The sequence below is a fragment of the Staurois parvus genome, unplaced genomic scaffold (assembly GCF_062004578.1).
Source record: "Staurois parvus isolate SC_StPar_1 unplaced genomic scaffold, SC_StPar_1.0 ptg001590l, whole genome shotgun sequence".
NCBI classification, from domain to species: Eukaryota; Metazoa; Chordata; class Amphibia; order Anura; family Ranidae; genus Staurois; species Staurois parvus.
This window is the reverse complement of record NW_028319386.1, coordinates 701,770-724,835: the sequence shown is the minus strand read 5'-3', so window position 1 is coordinate 724,835 and position 23,066 is coordinate 701,770. Positions and strand designations below refer to the sequence as shown.

The 23,066-nt window shown below is 45.7% G+C and overlaps 1 protein-coding gene across 2 annotated transcripts in view; it reads left to right on the top strand.

Moving 5' to 3' along the window:
• Positions 1–23,066, top strand: part of C1S (complement C1s) — a 50,776-nt gene that overhangs the window by 13,249 nt on the left and 14,461 nt on the right. For both annotated transcript variants that reach the window (XM_089662948.1, XM_089662947.1), the window contains exons 3-8: positions 384–558; positions 4,266–4,391; positions 10,913–11,112; positions 14,591–14,738; positions 21,177–21,295; positions 21,383–21,455. In XM_089662948.1, the coding sequence (XP_089519074.1) occupies positions 384–558; positions 4,266–4,391; positions 10,913–11,112; positions 14,591–14,738; positions 21,177–21,295; positions 21,383–21,455 (841 nt within the window). The remainder of the gene's footprint in view (positions 1–383; positions 559–4,265; positions 4,392–10,912; positions 11,113–14,590; positions 14,739–21,176; positions 21,296–21,382; positions 21,456–23,066) is intronic.

Sequence of the window (23,066 nt, the reverse complement as noted above, 5' to 3'; positions counted from 1 at the left end):
TCTGATTGTCCTATGAGGCTGCATACCCTCTGACCCTCTGTCTGGACAGTGCTGATTGGCCCTATGCTGATTATATGCACTCTCCCAAGAAAAAAAATAACTCTCTAGCAGTACATGTCAAACTGAGCATGTGCAGCTTGCCCCCAAGGCTCTGTTCTATCAGCAGATGGATTGGGGACAGTAGAAGAAGGGGAGGATCAGAGAAGACAGGATCAAACAGCCTTTTTTACACAATGTAGAGGATTAACCCTTTAGGTTCCACAGTGAGTATAACAAGCATGCTTTACTGCATCTACAGACTGATTGTACTGTTGTGGGGTTAGTAACACTTTAAGTTTGCCTGTATCACAGATCCTGATCTAACGGGTCTCTTTCTGATTCAGGTAATAATCGGAGATGCCGTGCAGGACACGCTGTGTGGACGCAATTTGGGTGGAGTCCCGGGACACCCCATAAAAGAGAGATACTACCCTTCCAGAAGACTAAAACTGACCTTCACGTCTGACTTCTCCAACCAGGAGAGATACACAGGATTCTCTGCCTACTACATAGCAGTCGGTATGTGTTTACTACATCCAGGGCCACTCATAAGGGGGTAGCACTGGCCCTCCTGTATGGGGCCCAAGACCCATCAGTTCAACAGGGGGGCCCGAGCAACTTTATAATGCAGGCAGTTCCCCTTCCCTGCAGCACAACTGACTTCTCTGTCAGCTGCTGCAGGGGGAACCACGGGGGGATCGGTTTCTGGGAATAGCTGTTCTGATCACCCCCTCTCCTGTCCAGGATCCCCATCATCTGAAGCTTTGATCCCCCTGTAAGCCCCCTCCCTCCTGTGTTTACTATGCTTCTTCAGTTTGTGAATGAACAGGGAGCCTCTGTATAGAGTGCCTCCTATCCTTTCATTCTGTAGCAGCTGAGCAAGGATTGGGGATTTGTGTCCTCAATTACCTCTTCTGTCTCAGAACTGAGAAATCGGGGATCTGTTTAGACCTCCAATATATCACCAGGGCTATTATTAATGAAAGAAAAAAAATGAAAATTCTAAAAATTTATTGAAAAAAACACAATTAAGGGCTTTTTCACACGGGTGCCCTGGCCACATGAATAAGTGGTTTGCTGGAGCCGGGTGCGGGGTCATACACCTGAACCCACACACCCAGGCCCGGGGTGGGGGGACTGTCAGGTAGGCTGTACAGGGCCCCATGATTTCTAACAGCAGCCCTGTACACATCTGTGTCTTACCTGTGCTCTGGCTAGTAGTGGATATAGCCAGCAAAGGGCCGTTCTTTAACCCCTCGCCCTCCAGAGGATTCTCCCCCCCCCCCTTCGCCCTCTAGAGGATTCCCCTCCCTTCCTGACCAGGCCATTTTTTGTGATACAGTGCTGCGTTACTTTAACTGACAATTGCGCGGTCATGCAACGCTGCACCCAAATGAAATCTGTGTCCTTTTTTCCCCACAAATCGAGCCTTCTTTCGGTGGTATTTGATCGCCTGTGTGCTATTAATTTTTTTCGCTATAAAAAAAAAGACAATATTGAAAAAAATTTATATTTTTGACTTTTTGCTATAAAACATGTCCAAAAAAAATTTTAAAAAAATCACATTTCTTCATAAATTTAGACCAAAACGTATTCTGCTCCATGTCTTTGCTAAAAAAAAATCACAATAAGTGTATAATAATTGGTTTATGTGAAAGTTATAGCGTCTACAAATGGCAACCTACGCAACTGCTATGGGGCCCAGAGTTGGGAGGGGGCCCCACTAGGGAGTTTATTGGGGCAGCTTGAACTTAGACAATGACTGCTGATGCAAAGATAATACAGATCCGGTACTGTATCCTTAACCCTGATATTGAGTGGTCCTTAGTCACAGGTCTCCATGGCTTCCTTCACATGTACAGTTGCAAGAAAAAGTATGTGAGCCCCTTGGGATTACGTGGAGTTTTGCATGAATTGGGCATAAAATGTACTCTGAACGTCATCTAAGTCACAACAATAGAAGAACACAGTCTGCTGAACATAATACTACACAAACATTAGATGTTGCCATGGTTTAATTGCACATAACATGTAAACATTCACAATGCAGGGAGGAAAAAGTATGTGAGGCCCTAGCTTAATGACTTCTCCCAGAGCTAATTGGAGCCAGGAGTGAGCCAACCTTGACTCCAATCAGTGTGATGATATTGGATGTGTTGCTGACAGCTGTCCTGCCCTTAAAAAACACACACCTGTTTTGGGTTTACTGGTTTCAAGAAGCGCTGTCTGATGTGAACCATGCCTCGCAGAAAAGAGCTCTCAGAAGACCTACGATCAAGAATTGTTGACTTGCATGAAGCTGGAAAGGGTTACAACAGTATCTCCAAAAGCCTTGATGTTCATGTGTCCACGGTAAGACAGACTGTCTACAAATGGAGAAAGTTTAGCACTGTTGCTACTCTCCCTAGGCGTGGTCGTCCTGTAAAAATGACTGCAAGAGCACAGCGCAGAATGCTGCATGAGGTAAAGAAGAATCTCAGAGTGTCAGCTAAAGACCTACAGAAATCTCTGGCACATGCTAACATTTGTGTTGACACATCTACAATAAGGAAAACATGAAACAAGAATGGAGTACATGGGAGGACACCACGGAGGAAGCCATTGCTGTCCAAAAAGAATATTGCAGCACGTTTGAAGTTTGCAAAAGAGCACCTGGATGTTCCACAGCACTACTGGCAAAATATACTGCGGACAGATGAAACCAAGATTGAGTTGTTTGGGAAGAACACACAACACTATGTGTGGAGAAAAAAAGGCACAGCACACCAACATCAAAACCTCATCCCCACTGTGAAACATGGCGGAGGGAGCATCATGGTTTGGGGCTGCTTTGCTGCCTCAGGGCCTGGATGGATTGTTGTCATTGATGGGAAAATGAATTCCAGAGTTTATCAAGACATTTTGCAGGAAAACGTACGACCATCTGTCCGCCAACTGAAGCTCCGCAGAGGATGGGTGATGCAACAGGACAATGACCCAAAGCATACAAGTAATTCAACAAAACAATGGCTGCAACAGCACAGAATACGCCTTCTGGAGTGGCCCAGTCAGAGTCCTGACCTCAACCCGATTGAAATGCTGTGGCGATTCACACCAGACATCCCAAGAATATTGCTACACTGAAACAGTTTTGTGAAGAGGAGTGGTCCAAAATGACTCCAGATCGTTGTGCAGGTCTGATCTGCAACTACAGGAAACGTTTGGTTGAGGTTATTGCTGCCAAAGGAGGGTCAACCAGTTATTAAATCCAAAGGTTCACATACTTTTTCCTCCCTGCACTGTGAATGTTATGTGCAATGAAACCATGGCAACATCTAATGTTTGTGTAGTATTATGTTCAGCAGACTGTGTTCTTCTATTGTTGTGACTTAGATGACGTTCAGAGCACATTTTATGCCCAATTCATGCAAAACTCCACGTAATCCCAAGGGGTTCACATACTTTTTCTTGCAACTGTAGATGTATTGCCTACAGAGCTTCTGGTCTTCTTGACCACCAGTTGGATATTAACCCAGAAACGGCTAACAAGGCTAAAAAACCAAGAGCTCGAGGTTTGTAATTCTGAAAAAAAGAAACCATAGTTTAATAAAGGGTACAGTAATTGTTCATAGGAGTGATGACCATTATGCAATGGTATAAAATGTATTTATATTGGTGACTACTAAACAGCAAAGTTCAGGACTTGCTGGCTGGAAGGGTGGAAGGGCTTAGAATTTACACCAAAGCCTTATATTCCAATGAAGATCAGCTGATGTCGAAAACTGCTGATAAGCTGTTGAGTAAATTTAAAGTGAATTCTCCACACTGCTGCTCTTCTCCGACAACCTCAATCCTCAGCGCCGAGCCCTATAGTGCACTGACTATGCTGACAGACCTCCTACTACCCATCCTTGATTTCATGGTAAAGTGAAATACTCTATTGTCTCCATTGACACAGCCCGGTGTCACAGAGAGAGAGGATGCCTGGGGGCCTCATCAAAATTTTGGATGTATCTGATCTAGTAGAAGGTTGGATAGAGAAAAGCATCATGAAAACTGAAGCATTCCAAGAGTGGTCTTCTCCCTTCATTTGCTATAGAGAGAAGGGAAGGTCAAAGTTCCATGTGTCCTCTGCGGGGTGATGACCATGGCAGGTCCATCCAGTCCACCTGGTGCTCTGGGAAGGATGGAAGCTTTGGTGACTCCTTCTTCTTCATGATCTTTTCCTTCCTGTCTTTTATTCTCAGATGTGGACGAATGTGAAGATAGCTCCATCAATCCCTGCTCACATTTCTGCAACAATTACATTGGAGGTTTCTTCTGCTCCTGCCCACCCGAATATGACCTGCATGAAGACCAGCACACCTGTGGAGGTAAGGGCTCCGTCCTTAGCAGGGTCGGACTGACAACTCATGATGCCCCCGGGCAATAGGGGATTATGAGGCCCATGTGTCCTTGCCCACACTCAAAGCACACCCAAAAAAGCCTATAAAAGGTACCAGGGGCATCTCATGGGGTTCCCTACTGATCCAGGCCCTCGGGCAGTGCCCAAGCACCCGAATGGTCAGTCCGCTCCTGGTCCTTAGAGTGAAACTCCTGCTGGACGAATGAATGCTCTTGTGGTTCACAAATCCCTTTCACACTGCATAGTCAGGAGGATGACACCACTATGCACTGTTGTATCTTCCTGTACCACCTATCTGCTTCTTGTAATGTGAATGAGCCTCATCACTGGTGAGGCCTGATATTCCCCCAGTGACGTCATTCTCAATTAGGCAAGAACTGTGGGAGCCAATAAAAAAGAAGCTTCAAAGGTGTTGGGGGGGGGAGGGGGGGGGGGGTGAATAGTACCTTCACTTTTGAGTGTTACTAAACCCCCAGCAGTACAATCAGTCTGTAGATGCAGTAAAGCGTGCTTGTTATACTCACTGTGGAACCTAAGGGGTTAATCCTCTGCATTGTGTAAAAAGGCTGTTTGATCCTGTCTTCTCTGACCCTCCCCTTCTTCCACAGTCCCCAATCCATCTGCTAAAAGTACAGAGCTCTATGAGTCACACAGCACACGCTCAGTTTACTGTGTATGGCTAGAGAGTTTTTTTATTCTTTGAGAGGGTGCATGTGATCAGGACTATCCAGACAGAGGGTCAGGGATCATGCAGCCTCATAGGACAGTCAGAGCAGAATGAAAACTCTTCCTACAAGCTTTAACCAGGGCTCTGCTGGACACTGATAGAAGTCACAAGACTGTTATATACTGCTGATGAGAAAAGGGATTTATCAGTTTATATTTACTAAACACTAAATGTTGTGTGTACTATGGGAGACCGGATATAGTGAATGCAGGGTCCTGGGAGAGCGGATATAGTGAATGTGGGGTCCGGGGAGAGCGGATATAGTGAATGCAGGGTCCTGGGAGAGCGGATATAGTGAATGTGGGGTCCGGGGAGAGCGGATATAGTGAATGCGGGGTCTGGGGAGAGCGGATATAGTGAATGCGGGGTCTGGGGAGAGCGGATATAGTGAATGCAGGGTCCAGGGAGACCGGATATAGTGAATGCAGGGTCCTGGGAGAGCGGATATAGTGAATGCGGGGTCCGGTGAGAGCGGATATAGTAAATGCGGGGTCCGGGGAGAGAGGATATAGTGAATGCGGGGTCCAGGGAGAGCGGATATAGTGAATGCGGGGTCCGGTGAGAGCGGATATAGTGAATGCGGGGTCCGGGGAGACCGGATATAGTGAATGCGGGGTCCGGTGAGAGCGGATATAGTGAATGCGGGGTCCGGGGAGACCGGATATAGTGAATGCGGGGTCCGGGGAGAGCGGATATAGTGAATGCGCGGTCCGGGGAGAGCGGATATAGTGGATGCGGGGTCCGGGGAGAGCGGATATAGTGGATGCAGGGTCCGGGGAGAGCGGATATAGTGAATGCGGGGTCCGGGGAGAGCGGATATAGTGAATGCGGGGTCCAGGGAGAGCGGATATAGTGAATGCGGGGTCCGGGGAGAGCGGATATAGTGAATGCAGGGTCCTGGGAGACCGGATATAGTGAATGCGGGGTCCAGTGAGAGCGGATATAGTGAATGCGGGGTCCGGGGAGAGCGGATATAGTGAATGCGGGGTCCAGGGAGAGCAGATATAGTGAATGCGGGGTCCGGGGAGAGCGGATATAGTGAATGCGGGTCCGGGGAGAGCGGATATAGTGAATGCAGGGTCCAGGGAGAGCGGACATAGTGAATGCGGGGTCTGGGGAGAGCAGATATAGTGAATGCGGGGTCTGGGGAGAGCGGATATAGTGAATGCGGGGTCCGGTGAGAGCGGATATAGTGAATGCGGGGTCCGGGGAGAGCGGATATAGTGAATGCGGGGTCCGGGGAGAGCGGATATAGTGAATGCAGGGTCTGGGGAGAGCAGATATAGTGAATGTGGGGTCTGGGTAGAGCGGATATAGTGAATGCAGGGTCCGGGGAGAGCGGATATAGTGAATGCGGGGTCCGGGGAGAGCGGATATAGTGAATGCGGGGTCCGGGGAGAGCGGATATAGTGAATGCAGGGTCCAGGGAGAGCGGATATAGTGAATGCAGGGTCCAGGGAGACCGGATAAAGTGAATGCAGGGTCCGGGGAGAGCGGATATAGTGAATGCGGGATCCGAGGAGAGCAGATATAGTGAATGCAGGGTCCTGGGAGAGCAGATATAGTGAATGCAGGGTCTGGGGAGAGCGGATATAGTGAATGTGGGGTCCGGGGAGAGCGGATATAGTGAATGCGGGGTCTGGGGAGAGCGGATATAGTGAATGTGGGGTCCGGGGAGAGCGGATATAGTGAATGCGGGGTCCGGGGAGAGCGGATATAGTCAATGCGGGGTCTGGGGAGAGCGGATATAGTGAATGCGGGGTCCGGGGAGACCAGATATAGTGAATGCGGGGTCCAGGGAGACCAGATATAGTGAATGCGGGGTCCGGGGAGACCAGATATAGTGAATGCAGGGTCCGGGGAGACCAGATATAGTGAATGCAGGGTCCGGGGAGAGAGGATATAGTGAATGCAGGGTCCGGGGAGACCAGATATAGTGAATGCAGGGTCTGGGGAGAGCGGATATAGTGAATGCAGGGTCTGGGGAGAGCGGATATAGTGAATGCAGGGTCCGGGGAGACCAGATATAGTGAATGCAGGGTCCGGGGAGACCAGATATAGTGAATGCAGGGTCTGGGGAGAGCGGATATAGTGAATGCGGGGTCTGGGGTTTAGTAACACTTTAAGGCTCCATTCAAACTTGTGCAACCCGTTATGTGACATTGGACACATAAAGGTGCATGAAAAGTGTATTTCAATGGAACCCGTTCAAATCTATTTGACTTTTAAAAGGTTCCTGCACTTATTTGATGCAAATTTAATTCGTCTCGAGTGCCCTAGGCTGCAATGTAAACTCTCAAAAGCCACATGAAAGTCCCATCTTAATGTTATCAGTGCAACAGTAAAAGCCAAAGTCAATATCCAAAGTTGCATCCATACGAAGTTGCATCTAAGTTCAGTCAAAGTCGCAATGTAAAGTCGCAACGGAAACCGCACGACTTGGGAGTCGCGCAATTGTGAATGGAGCTTAAATTCCAAACGGAACTGTAGGAGGTGCAGATGTGAGAGGAGACACGAAACTCTGAAGTTTGAAAAATATGAAACCATAACTCTTTTTCCCTTTAAGATGGTCTGTACAGTTGAAAAGCAGTCATGACTACAGGGCAGACCCCATGCTTCCTCCAACAGCACAATCTAGCATTCATTTTTGTGACGACACAAGGGGGGGGGGCTTAAAGAATAGGACACCATTATTCAGGTGTGCCTGATGGCTAAATACGACCCTGAATAAAGGCTTCAGATTTATGGTATTAAATATCCACATACCAGGGGCGGACTGACCATTTGGAAACTCGGCACTGCCCGAGGACCCGGGGTCAGTAGGGGGCCCCATGAGATGCCCCTGGTACCTTTTTCATAGGCTTTTTTGAGTTTGGGCAAGGACACAGGAGCCCCATGATCCCCTATTGCCCGGGGGCCCCATGAGTTGTCAGTCCGCCCCTGCCACATACACAGTATTTTATATATATATATATATATATATATATATATATATATATATATATATATATATATAAACACACAACAGAATGGAGGGATTATACTGGGTTCTATGGGTGACAGAGATACTTTTTATACTCTCCATTTATTATATGTGTGATTTTGTGTTTGAAGATCCAGCTGAACAAATGCATGAGAAATATACAAATGCACGTGAATATACCAGGACAGGTACTCTTTAAACCAAACAGAAAGGGCAGATTGGAAGATGACTTCGTTTTTTTATCTTGCTTCTACAATCTCCAGATAAAATGTTACTTTTATTTAGAGAAGATTTAAAAGCCATCCAGGGCCAAGCAGAGGACATGTAACAACTTGACCATTTTTCTGTGCCAACCCTTCGTCATGGGTAAGAATTGCTGCATGAGACTATATCTGCAGTATGAAATGGGTTTCGTTTCTGTAATCCCAAATCCCAGACACAGTTTTGTGAAATAAAACTAGGTTCAGGTTCTAAGAAGCCCTCTATCCGGCACTGGATGGTTATATTCAGCCTCATTTATCAACATACCTGACGATCCTATCATCTTTGTTTCCCATAGCAAATGTAGAAGCCCTGCCTCAAGCTAGACCAGAAATGCCCGTAGAAAAAAAGAAAGAAGAAATGGCGCAGGGCATACATGACTAGGCCCAGAGTGGGGAAGGAGGAACAGAAAGGGTTAAGGCAGATCCAAGGGGTTTGTTTTGATAGTGGGGGTATTTGGTTGGTGGAAGGTTGAGAGTAGGTGGGGTTTCCTGCACTTTAGGGTGGGGGGTTTCAGTGAGGGGGCGTCAGTTGAGCTGGAAGTCAGGAGTGAGAGCTTCCCTCCCGCCCTCCCTGATTTGGTGAGTATTGGGTCCCTCCAGGTAAAGGGGGGTTATGTTGGTTCCTGGGCAGTTGTTGGTCTTTGGAGGCGGTTCTCATCTTGGAAGGTAAAACAATGGTGTGGGACCCATCGGTGGTATGGGGTGCCCGGGGACATTCCCAGTTAACCAAGGTTTAACTGGAAGGTGGTGGTGCTGCACTGCGAACGGTATGGTTGTCTCCGAGCTGGTTGGTTGCGGCTGGAGGCCTAGTGTATATGGTTGTCCGCAGGTGCATTTCGGATTGTTTCGGGGTGCCTTCGAAGACCAACAACAATTCTTTGGGTTTCTGTTATAAAGAAAGATTGGTGTATTTAAATTTGTGTTGTTAATAAAAGGCCATGTTGGCCATTTACTCCAAAATTGGTGTCATGTGTTCTGTAAGTATAATTGGTTAAGGGGAAAGGGGGGTTTGTACGGAACGGTCATAGTGGTAATGGGGAGTGGACAATCCTATCTCTGGTGCAATAGTCAAGCCTTTTTCAACCTCTTCAAAGCAAAAAAAAAATTTGAAATAACTTTCCAGTCTCGGGGAACTCCTGCTTAAAAATTCCTATAATTACAATTCATTATACATTAGTGTGTTGGTCAGTGGGATGAATGCTCCTTACACTTGCGGTCGTTGAGAAGAATTATCCTCTTACAGATAGCTAAAAAGATCAATGGTGTCAGTAGGAACTTATCTGAGAGTCGGAAATTGCCCATTGCTCAAGGAATCCCTAGGAACCCCTAGCAACCTCTGGAGGAACCCTGGTTGGGAAACCCTTGGCTAGAGAGTCCCAACCAGAATCAAGTGTTGCCTGCTGCTAGGCTGTAACCAGCCTGAGTGTCGTTTATGTTTTTGGGTTCTTTAGGTTCCTCCTAAGTTGAGGACGTTGTTTATTTTTCTCTGTTGCTGTTGAGTTGTCTTGAGTAGTTATTATTATTATACAGGATTTATATGGCGCCAACAGTTTTCGCAGCGAGGAGACAGTACAATTACAATACATTTCAGTACAGAAGGAATAGGGGGGCCTGACTCATGGAGCTTACAATCTAAAGGAAGGGGGAGGGGATACAAAAGGTGATAGCTGTGGGGGATGATCTGGTGGAGGTGATTCAAGTTATTGTGAGAAGTAACAAAGTATTGAGTTATGAATATTTATCTGACTTGGCCAATCACTGAGGGTTTTGTTCCAATGATGTGATTTGAGAGCAGGGAAGAAATATTTGGAGCAACCTCCTAGAAGGATCTTCCCCACCCAGGCTTTGGCCTAGAGAGGATGTGGCTGTGAGTCAGTCTTCCCTGGCAGGCCAGAGGATGTCAGTGTGAAATGGATGTTCCTTAGGACCTTTGCCAAGACACCGAAGCCAAGGCTGAAGGAATCTAAGATGGCCTGTGTTAGGGCCTGGAGAACTACGAAGATGATTGCCTATCTGGACCATGTTAAGAGAGTCTACCATGTGCAAAGAATGTCCAGAAGAAGGAAGGAATTTAAGATGGCCTGTGTTAGGGCCTGGAGAACTACGAAGATGATTGCCTATCTGGAGCATGTTAAGAGAGTCTACCATGTGCAAAGAATGTCCAGAAGAAGGAAGGAATCTAAGATGGCCTGTATTAGGGCCTGGAGAACTAAGAAGATGACTGTCTATCTGGAGCATCTTCAGAGGGGTCTACTATGCCCAAAAAATGTCAAGGAGAGTTTATCTAATGTTGCTCCTGGATGGAGACCTCATTACTGTCCTAGAACCAGAGAGCAAACTCATTTTGGGAAGCTCCTTTTGCAATATCAAGGGCCACCAAGAGAGGTACTTAGAGGATCTATTGTGAGTGGGAGGCTGCTAATGTCCTATAGAATTTTGTGGTGATAAAAGAATTAAAGAAAGAAAAATACTGATTAATATGTAATGCAAACCAAATATGATTTTATATTTTGCAGTGAACTGTAGCGGGGGTCTGTATACAGAACTCAGGGGTCAGATTAGCAGCCCTGGATACCCCTCGCCGTACCCTGAGAACTCTCTCTGTGAATATAAAGTTCTGCTCGAACCCGGGTACCAGGTCATCCTCACCTTCCAGCCAACAGATTTTGATATCGAGGAGGCAAATGACGGGAGCTGTTCTTACGACAGTTTGATTGTGAGTATCATTGGGGAACCTCATTCCAAAAAGACATCCTAACTCCAGCCATACCTTCACTATTGCACAATGTCCAGCACCATCTAGCTCTTTCATTCATTGGATTTCAGTTCTTTCAATCATGGATGCTGTCAGGGCTCCCGGTGTGACCAGAGGTGTGTGGACTGACACAGGGAAACGCAGGCTCCAGGAGTGATGTATAAGAATATAATTTATTAAAGGCTATACACAAATTTAAACGCACAATATACAAAAATCCAAACCGCCAGCTGATAACGGAATGCACACAGACAAGAGTAGTCAGGGCTGGTGAGGTGGAGTGCTCAGGCAGGCCGGGTCAGGAACCATCGAGCAGACAAGGTACAAAGGAGCAGGCAGAGCGTAGTCAGATGGGCCGGGTCAGAAACAATCAGGCGGACAAAGTATCAGAGGAGCAGGCAGGAGAGTGGTCAGGAATAGCCGGGGTCGGTGCAGGCAGAGTTCTACCAAAGTCAGGAGTCAGGAAGAGGGATCAGGAAGGCAGACAACAGGATCAGGTTCAGGATACAGGTGCTCATGGGCACAATACACCAAGGCCCTGACTGCAGGTCTGGCCATTCCTTAAATACACCTCCTGCAATCAGCCTCAGGTGATGGCTGACTGCAGGAGTGAGCTTCTGGCTGCTGAGAGCACCCGCTGGCCAGCCCTGGTACTGCAGCCCACACGGCAGGTGAGTCCCACCACCAGTGCTGAGTCCATTCCTGACAGATGCTCAGGAACACATGTGGTCATTACCACAGCTTCCAGTTTTCAAGACGCTGTGTTCAGCACCTTGCCTGCTCCTCCCACCATCCATGATCTGCCTGCATTTAATAGAGAAGTATAGAGAACCAGTGATGGGTCACTACAGGTTCTAAATAGGACATGTAATGAAAATGGAAAGGTTTTATTTCATAATTTAATTAAATAGCATATAGACCCTCACCAAGTCACATCCTCGAACTAGACAAAAATTATTTGGAACAAGGTACTTGTTATCAAAGAAAAAGGTGGATTTTATTGGCACAACAAGAGGCAGTTTAGCATCATATCACATATTTTATTAAAACATAAATAAAAGTCTCCGAAAAAAAAACAAGATAAACCGTAACACCACCAGACCACCATATGTCTGATACTCAATATTACCCAACCCTGAGATGGAGCTAAAAAAGGGTACTGTGGCTGGGACAAATATTAATTTGTGTGATTGAAAAACATAAGAGTAGCTTGGTAGCATCATAGAAGCCTCAGTCCTCTGTATCGGTGTCCATAAGCTCTCCATACTCATAAGTCAACGCATTTCGTGAAGATTATCACTTTCTCAGGACTGGTTGGGTGGGTGTTGCTGATCAGAACATATAAGCTTGGAAGGTGGATGGTTCGAATACAGGTCCTGGGGGCAGACACAGGAGCACATAGAGGGGAAAGAAGACCACCCCAGGGCAAAAACCAGCCTAACAGATGGACCTCATATGCACAGACTCAAAAACCTCTGGATCAACCTATGAAAGTTTGGGCATAAATGTCCTTAGGCTGAAATAGACCTGCAAGGTGTGTCCTCAGTCCCAAAGCACAATAACTTTCCTAAAGTAGGAAGAGAAACTAGGGTGTTCATTAATTACAGGCATATATAGATCCTCAGGCAAGACGGGAACATAGGCTGGGTAAACCCAAATGAAAGCTCATGCAGGTAACTATAGCCAATGGGATCGACCCACCTGTGCTTGCCAATACCCCAAAGAACAACTGCTAGTTCAACCACAAGCCATCACAGGGACCCATCGCCAGCAATTTCATTAACATGAGGGGGAAAGAAGGTACCAAGGAAGATAATGTAGTACTACCCCCTTAGGAGTCGCTGAATTTTGGGTCCCCCCTAAAGCTCTGCACAGCCAGGCAACACGCATTTTCTTCCACACTTTGCACACTGGAGACAGTAAATAGTCCTTGAGCTTGGTTTTGTTGTTTTATTAAGGGGTTAACAACTAGGATGGGGTCTAGAGGTATATGGGATGCCCAAGGAAACTGTGAACTTGAGGACAAGTTAGATGTACAAATATGTGGACCAAGAATAGTTTCTCCTCTAAGAACATCCAAAGCTCTTTGGTGTACCTCCTCAGACCCCCGATGAAGCCTCCTCTTCACCCAGCTGTCTGAGGGTATTTCCTGGGCAAGGCGGCCCAAGAGCTGTAGTTTTAGAACAATCCCAGATGAACACTAGTTGGGTATTGCATCTGACTGCCCTCTCTCCTTATCTGGCCCAGGGGGTGTAGGAGTACTCACTCTGTCTTTCCACGTTTGCTTGGTGGGTTGGTGGTTGCCTTCAGGCCTTATGCTGGGCTGGCTCCTTTCCTGCTTCACAGGCTGTCCTCCCAAGGAACGGTGGGACAGAGGAGATTATCCCTTTCAGAATCCTGCCTGCAGGTGGGCTCACCTCCCTGGGGTCCCCTCCTAGACTCCTCACTCCAACCTTCTTCTCAGCCCATCTTCCACCCAACACTGCCCACTGCTCCCCATGTCATATATGAGGGTTGCCCTGGTCACCATTCCTCCTGCCAGGGTATTAGCCAGGTTCCCTCAAACCTGAAGATCAGGGCCTCCTCCCCCAGAAAACTCTCAAGTTTCTAGAAAGGTGGGAGGGCTCCAGAAGCCCTGACCTGTTAGAGCCTCCCAGCCTGTCTTGAGGTAAATAAATCTAACTAACCTGGAGGGCATTACACCATATTTTGGAAGTGTTGTGAATATGGCCTCCTCTTTTTTTAGTGTACTTTCATATTGCTTGCCTCTTAAAATTACAACACTTGCAAGTTAGCCTGTGCGGAAATCAGGTGTGAAGGACACATGCATCAATCAGTTGACAGTTGTGTCCATCAAAGACTAATTCTACCAGCCTTGTCTTGTGCGCAAGATAATGAAGACATCAGTAAGGTCCACTAAAAAGTTTCTCTACTAGTTTCATGCCTTTGCCATGAACTTACTACCTCTTTTCTAGGATTCTGCACCGTACAGCTTCCTCTTCCCATGTTTAACTGAGGAGGAGGACCAATGGGGGGCTCACAAGCAGGGGTGGACTGACAACTCATGGGGCCCCGGGAAATAGGAGATCATGGGGCCCCTGTGTCCTTGCCCAAACTCAAAAAAAGCCTATGAAAAATGTACAAGGGGCATCTCATGGGTTCCCCTACTGACCCTGGGCCCTCGGGCAGTGCCCGAGTTTCCAAATGGTCAGTCCGCCCCTGCTCACAAGAAGGGTGGTGCTGGAATCAGGGAACACTTCACCTGTGTTTTCTCAAAGTTCACTTTCAGGGTCAATCAGGAAATATCGGTATCGACAGCCCAAGGGGATTACCGAATGGGACATCCAGGTGTACAAAATGAATGCCTATCAGCAAACAGGCCATGACCCATGACAAGTAATAACGTTTAATTGGAGCTTATGTTTCATTCCCCTTTCAGATAAAAGCCAAAGGTCGCAAGTTTGGTCCTTTCTGTGGGAAAACCCCCCCTCCCCGCATTGAGACGGCGAGCTACGAAGTGGACATAATTTTCCAAACAGACAGCGGCGGGGACAACAAAGGCTGGAAGTTACGCTACTCGGAAGATTGTAAGTGAATATCAGACCAATGCAGGAATTCAAAGGGAACTAATGTACAGAAACAAAGGCAGAAGGAAGTGTCTGTGTTGTCTCCTTGAACCAATCGTATTTCAGCTGCTAGTTTTTATTAATGGGAAACCTGAACCTGGGACAATGCACACAGCCACCTTGATGAAATGATTTTCATATCAGAAGCCCCCCTTCACATCAGAGGTTCCCCCTTTGTATCAGAGTTCCCCCTGCACATCGAAAAACCCCATCATGTCAGAGGGCCCTGATCACACCAGAGCCTCCCCATCACATCAGGGTCCCCCACCATCACATCAGAACCCCCCCTCCATCAAGACCCCCCATCAAAGAACCACCCAATCACACAATCCTCTCTTCACATCAGAGCTCTACCTTTTGTGTCCAGTAGAGGGTGGAAAGTAGAGTAGGCCTGGAGGAGGTAGACATCTATCTTCTCTGGAATGTGGGGGTGGCCCCACAGGTCGTCACCTGTCCTGGATCATAGTCATACATTGCCATGGTGTTGGTGAGCTGGCCACTATCACCATAGCAACAAATGATACTGTGCATCCTGGTCCTAGAGCATCATTGGTTGTTATGGTGCTAGCAGCCTGCCAGCCCACACCATGGCATCTCATGACACTGATCGAGGGCAAACTGGGTCCTGTGCTTGCTGCACCCTGGAGGAACTCAGATGGCACCCCAGGGCTCTGGGACACCCTGGTTCAAAAACACTGGTCAAGATTTTGCAAATGCATCCAACAGTTGTATATCAGCAATGTCAGAGTGGACCTAAAAAGTGGCCCCATTACAGTATAAAGCATGGCAACTAACATTTTAAAGTTGTTCCCCTTATTATTACTATTCATGATTTATATGGTGGAATTGTGTCCTGTGGCCCTGTACAAAGTACCATTCTGTGCTAGCTGGATTTTATGAGTGTATCAAGATGGACTGTTAATCTTCTGCTCATGCAACTGGGGATTGATTTTCTGTGCACTGCTGGTCTCAATTACTGTATCATGAGAAGAGGCCCCTCATTTTCGGAAGTACCAAGTATTTTCTTCTGGTTGCCAAGAAAAAAGCAGCGAGAAATTGCTGGAGAGATGAGTATCAGTGGGTCTAGGGCAGTGGTGTCAAATTGGCAGCCCTCCAGCTGTTGCGAAACTACAAGTCCCATCATGCCTCTACCTTTGGAGGTCATGCTTGTAACTGTCAATCTTGCAATGCCTCATGGGACTTGTGGTTTGGCAACAGCTGGAGGGCCGCCAGTGTGACACCGGTGGTCTAGGGGGATGCCAAAGGGCAAAGTGACAATGTCTCTTTAAAGCACATCTAAAGCCAAAATATTTTGGATAGAGCATGGGATAGTTCAAACCCTGTAAAGGAACTAAAAGGAAAGCTGCCCAAAACGAGGGGTCGTCCCAATTTAGACAGATTTTTCCAAAACAGGGGTGCCAACTGGAAAATGTCCTGCTGTTAAATTCCTGTTTCATTTGAAATTTTCATATTTTTCTGTCATGGTGACAGGGATGAATCCTTCCAGTGGAGAAAAAGACAGCAATAAAAATTTAAGATTGGTTCTAATCCTTCCAACCCTTGCACACCTTACTAAAAACTCAAGTTTTGGTTTCAGATAAAATTGAAAACCTTTTACTTGTTAGCTGGCATTACTCTGTGCCCATCCTTGCCTCTCCTGTAGTTGGTACATGGGACCTGGCTAAGGATGTTTAAGAACTCTTTGCTACTCAAGGTATGCTGTTGCTTTGTATGGACTGCCTTCCCCCAGCACTTTACTTCTGAGTGTTCTACTTTGGTTAATTCTCTAATTTGCTTTTATCCTGTTCTTGACCTTATGGTTGTGCTGGGAACATACTGACCTTCTGGTTGTATTGAGACTCTATCAACCTCCTGGTTGTGTTGGGATTCTATTGACTATCTGGTTGTATTAAGACTATTAACCTTCTGGTTGTGTTGAGACTCTATTGACCTTCTGGTTGCATTGAGGCTATTGACCTTCTGGTTGTGTTGGGACTCTATTGACCTTCTGGTTGCATTGAGGCTATTGACCTTCTGGTTGTGTTGGGACTCTATTGACCTTCTGGTTGCATTGAGGCTATTGACCTTCTGGTTGTGTTGGGACTCTATTGACCTTCTGGTTGCATTGAGGCTATTGACCTTCTGGTTGTGTTGGGACTCTATTGACCTTCTGGTTGCATTGAGGCTATTGACCTTCTGGTTGTGTTGGAACTATTGACCTTCTGGTTGTGTTGGAACTATTGACCTTCGGGTTGCATTGAGACTATTGACCTTCTGGTTGTGTTGGAACTATTGACCTTCAGGTTGTAATGGGACTCTTTTGACCTTCTGATTTTGTTTATCTTCTGGTTGTATTAGGAATCCTTCTGGTTATGTTAGAAATCTACTTACCTTCTGGTTGTACTGGAAATATATTGACCTTTCCATGTGTTGGTCCTTTATTGACCTTCTGGTTATGTTGAGATTTTATTGACCTACGGATTGTGTTGATACTCTAATGACCTTCTAGTTGTATTATAACTATTGACCTTCTGATTGTGTTGGGACTATTGACCTTCTGATTGTAATGGGACTCTTCTGACCTTCTGATTTTGTTGAGATTTTGTTGATCTTCTGGTTGTATTAGGATTATTGACCTTCTGGTTGTGTTGGAAATCTACTGACCTTCTGATTATACTAGGACTATATTGACCTTTCTATGCTTTGGTCCTCTATTGACCTTCTGGTTGTGTTGAGACTCTATTGGCTTGCAGGATGTACTGGGACTGTATCAGGGGCGGACTGACAACTCATGGGGCCCCCGGGCAATAGGGGATCATGGGGCCCCTGTGTCCTTGCCCAAACTCAAAAAAGCCTATGAAAAAGGTACCAGGGGCATCTCATGGGGCCCCCTACTGACCCTGGGCCCTCGGGCAGTGCCCGAGTTTCCAAATGGTCAGTTCGCCCCTGGACTCTATTGATCTTCTGATTGTGTTGAGATTTTATTGAGCTTCTGATTGTGTTGAGACTCTTTTGACTTTCTGGTTGTATTATGATTGACTTTCTGGTTGTGTTGTAACTATGTTGACCTTTCTGCTTGTTGGTCCTCTACTGACCTTCTGGTTGAGTTGAGACTCTATTTCCCTTCTGGTTGTATTGGGTCTGTATCCGAATATCACTTGCCTCAACCATTGTCCGTTTATGGAATACCCTTTGCTTGGTGATTCTATAGATTTATTTTAGTGGTCTCCAGCCTTACAACTTGTCCCAGTAGTGTAAACCGCAAGTAAAATCCAAGAATTCTTGTGGGCTAATAATGCAAAGGCCAGGCACTTCAAATCAGCTTTACACAGCAACCCAGGCCTACCACTAGGAAAACAGAGGATCTATATCACAGTTGCTTAGAGGCTCCATCCAATCCTGAATAACAGATACTGTACCTGCAGCCTGACCGTAAGAAGCAACAATAGCTGTCAATCCTTAAGGTCTGACCCTGATCCTTGTCTCATTCTTTAACCAATTATTAGATAAATCAGTGCATCAGATTGTAGGTAAAAGCATAGACATATATAGATGCAAAGTACAGTGTACTGTGTAGTGGATGGGTTGTATATGGTGCATAAACCATTGTGCGCATCACTAGCGATAGGGCGGATTGTTTATTTCCAGTCTGATCTCGTTTCTCTCTAGTGAGATAACTAAAGATGACCAGCACTACTGGAAATCATCCAACATGTTCACAATAGCAGATGTGCCTATTGCATAAGAGATGGACTATTTGAAAGTGGAATGTTTTTTACCACATGTATGAAAAAAATTTGGAAGTACATGTCTAACCATAGATTTTTTTTCTTTAGTTGTGGATAGAGTTGGAAGAGAAAGGAAACAATGTTATTGTTGTTTGTTTGTTTTTTTAATAAATATTTATTAATTTTTCAGTTCATATACAAATCTTTTCAACATCTCCACTAAAACAATTATCAAAAAAACGTATTTTCTCCCCACACTACCCATTCCCATACATAACTTTCTCCTCCCACCATCCCCCCCTCCATCCCCCCATCCCCTCCCCTCCCCCCCCCCTCCCACGCTCTCCCCCCCCCTCATTAACTCCATATAATTCTGTTGTTCCTGCACCCAATTCTAAACCGACTTCCAGGGATATTATCTCTTCATATATTTCCCCTTTTCTCTATATTCTTCCCAGCCTTTCCATTTTTTATTATACATCTCCAACTTGTCCTCATGCATATAATACAATCTTTCTGTCCCAGAAATCTGATTTACTTTACCCATCCAATCCTCCTCAGTTGGCACCTCTCTTTTCTTCCAGAACCTGGGTATCAGGCTCTTTGCTGCGGTCAAGTAATGCCATATCCCCGAACTCTCATATGCTTTCACTGAAAGTTCTGAGATATGGAGGAGACATACTTCTGGATCTAATCCTATATTGATTATAGTAATTTTCCCTATCAAATAAACTATCCTCCGCCAGAACACCTGTATTTCTGGACACTCCCACCACATATGATACCACGTGCCCACCTCTCCGCAACCTCTCCAACACATCTGTGAAATTTCCGTATTCATCTTGTGCTCCACGTTGGGGGTAATGTGCCATCTATTCAAACACTTATTTCTACTTCCCTCATACTAATATTTTCGTGAATTAATGTGAACATTTTCCTCTGCTCCTCCTCCTCTATTTTTCTTCCCATATCTCTTTCCCATTTCTCTATGTGCATTAATTTTGTGTCTGTGTCAAGTTCCATTTACAATGTTATTGTTGTAAACCAATTTGAAGCAACTACATACAATATGTGGGGAGGGCCATTTGAACGTGGACATAACGTTTCATTACCGGGGACTGCTAAGAAGCCTCTTGCCCGGTTGCGCGGTTTTGTGAGTCCCAGTTCCTAGGGGGAGCCAAATAGTGTACATTCACCTGAACAAGTACAGTACCATGCCCAACACTTCACCCCAAATTCTTCCCAGCAGAACCAGGTACCAGTTCCTAGGTTAGGCCATTAGTAACAAGAAGAGGGGAGTCCAATAAACTTTGCACTTTAAGGTAGGCAACTTCAAGACATTCAATTGCACGGAATACACCTTCTCACCATCATGGTAGTAGACATCAGCATTTTCGCAGGTCAGTCACTCTATGTCCTGTCCCCAACTCTCTTCTATCCATTACACCAGGACCTCTCCTTGTATTCCCCAGCTTGAGAATGCTAATCTCTGGAAGCTCAACGTCTCTGTAGAATAAGCCCCACCAAGTTCTGTGGGGGCCAGCTCCAGAGTCCCACTCCTATTCTGTCAACTTCCTGCCCAAACTCATCTGTCTCATGGACCCAATATTTATTTATGGAGAGGCTACAGCCTAGTGGCCAAAATGGAAATGGTACCAACATCCCCATACACATAGCATGACAGTCACAGACAAGGGCAAAAAACGTCTTTGGTAGGGCGTTCTTTCTTTTTTATATCTAATTTTGGACATTGCATACCTGTGTAAATTACAGGGATATTGTTTTTTTCTTGATGATCACTATGTTTATCCAGATTCTATGCAGTCAAATGTATAAAGCCCTGATGAAGGGGGTCCTTCCATACCCCTGAAGTGTGCAGGCTTCTCCTGTCTGGACATTTTTTAACAGTGCGGCCATTGAATATAAAACCACATTGTGGCTATCCAATCTCCTTCTTTCCAATATGTAACTTTAGGGACGTGGCACTTTGATATACACTGGGTCTTGACCTCCAACCACCTGATGGTCACCCCAAATTTTCAACACACATTGTGGCTATGTGATTATAAACTCAGGAGCCTTCAATGAATGGTACTTCTGGGTGTAGATTTTAATATCTTTAATATTTTATCATTTCTTATAACACACCAAAACTCAAACTGTAATGTATTGACAGATACAGATGCGGGTGGAAGCACAAAGTGACTGAAATGTGTGACCATAGACTGTGACATATGAATTGACACCGATGGTGAGGCACAAGCAGGGGCGGACTGATAACTCATGGGGCCCCTGGGCAATAGGGGATCATGGGGTCCCTGTGTCCTTGCCCAAACTCAAAAAACCTATGAAAAAGGTACCAGGGGCATCTCATGGGGCCCCCTACTGACCCCGGGCCCTCGGGCAGTGCTCGAGTTTCCAAATGGTCAGTCCGCCCCTGGGCACAAGGGATACACCGAATGGGTATTGGGTTATATTGGAGCTCCCTCTATGGTGCCCCCCATTCAAACCTCCATCCTCTTTAAACTGGTAGCTTGATCAATGGGCGGGGCTTAAAGAGAAAGGGTCACCATGGGACTTCTGCAAGAATCTGAATAATTAGCCTTAAATTGTTTCAATGTACTAATAATAAAATGTATCTAATTTTCCAGTTATTCTCCTTACTCTACAGCAATTCCTTGCCCCAATCAGATAACAGAGAATTCTATTCTGGATCCTCAGAATGACAAATATTTATATAAAGACATGGTGACTGTCAGCTGCAAGGAAGGATTCGAGATTGTGGCAGACGTAAGTGGCCATCATGGAAAGAGTGTGCAGACAACGAAGCTGTAGATGGCTTCCTACCATGAATCCTCTCCCCTCTCCTCTTTTCAGACAAAAATACCATCGTTCCTGGCCAAATGCCAAGCAGATGGAACCTGGAGCAACTCCCACCTGCAATGCCAGCGTAAGTGCTCATCGCATGAAATATTTTACATTGCTGGAAATATTTAAAGTGAACTGACATTAGAAACTGTATTTTCCTGGAACCTCAGTTGCTCTAACGTGCAATTAGGAAATCGGAACCTTGCCTTCCCCGCTGCTAAGTGAAGTTCTTCAATACAGTGATATGCCAATAGAAAGGCATAGAAAGGGCCAACTCAAGTGATGACTTCCTAGCTGAAGTTTTGCATATGAGAGCATGCTGGATTATGGGCATCCCGGGGTCCTCTAGAACTTAGGGGCGATGCTACCTATAGGATGGTATCTTATACCGTGGCTCTCCAGACTTTCTATACAAAGGGGGAGTTGACTGTCCTTCAGAGGAGGGCTGGACTGTGGCCAGTAGGAGTAGAAAAGTTCCCAGCATCAGTGCGACAACACCATGCATCAGGCTTGGTGGTCAATGGGGGTAAATACATTACACAGCACCTGTGGTCCTAGGAAGAGGAGTGGTGCCTCATCATTGGTATTAAATATAACACTTGTAATTGGGACTATAAATGTACCTCCCGAGGTATAGTAGAAACAAGAATATCAATGCATCAAACAGTATTTTATTGTTGCCATATACATATATCACAGATAAACATTGTAAAAGACTTCTAAAATGAATATTGTCACTTGAAGTATAACCATATATCTGTTCATAAGATCCTCATCTTAACCACTTGAGCTCCGGAGGATTTACCCCCCTTAATGACCACGCCTCTTTTTGCTACTCGGCGCTGTACTAATTCAACTGATAATTGCGCGGTCATGCAATGCTGCACCCAAACTAAATTTACGTCCTTTTTTTCACACAAATAGAGCTTTCTTTCGGTGGTATTTGATCATCTGTGCGCTTTTTATTTTTCACGCTATAAACATAAAAAGGCCAAAAATTTTGAAGAAAAACAACATTTTTTACTTTCAGCTATAAAAAATATATAGTAAACTCAAAGTTGGTTATAAATTTAGGCCCAAATGTATTCTGCTCCATGTTTTTGTTAAAAAAAATCCCAATGAGTGTATATTGATTGCTTTGTGTGGAAGTTATAGCGTCTACAAACTATGGTATAGATCAGCAATGGGCAAACCACGGCCCGCGGGCCGTATACGGCCTGGCGGACCTTTTAATCCGGCCCGCGGAGCTATGAGGATCTGTCCCCCTCGACGAAACTGCGCATGTGCCGGAGATCGCCGATCGGCTGCTAATGCCTGAAACTGGCATATGCGCAGATACGTCGAGGGGGACAGATCCTCATAGGAGACAGATTTTCATGCTACACCGGAACGGCCCGGGAACACGGCGAGAGGAACGCGCGGAGCAAAGGTAAGTGAATTGACACAGGGGGGACTTGGGGACTTAATATGGGGGATGAATTACTATAGGGGGGATAATATTAATGGTGAAGCGCTCAACTTATATACAAATGAAAATTATCTCCTACCTAAATATTAATAAATTATTCCCAATAAAATATCTAGTGCAACGTCCCCACATATAAATTATACACCCCCTGGTGGTATAGTGATAATCAACTAATGCTTTATAAGCTGTGCAAAGTGATACATATCCAAAAACAATTCAATGAAA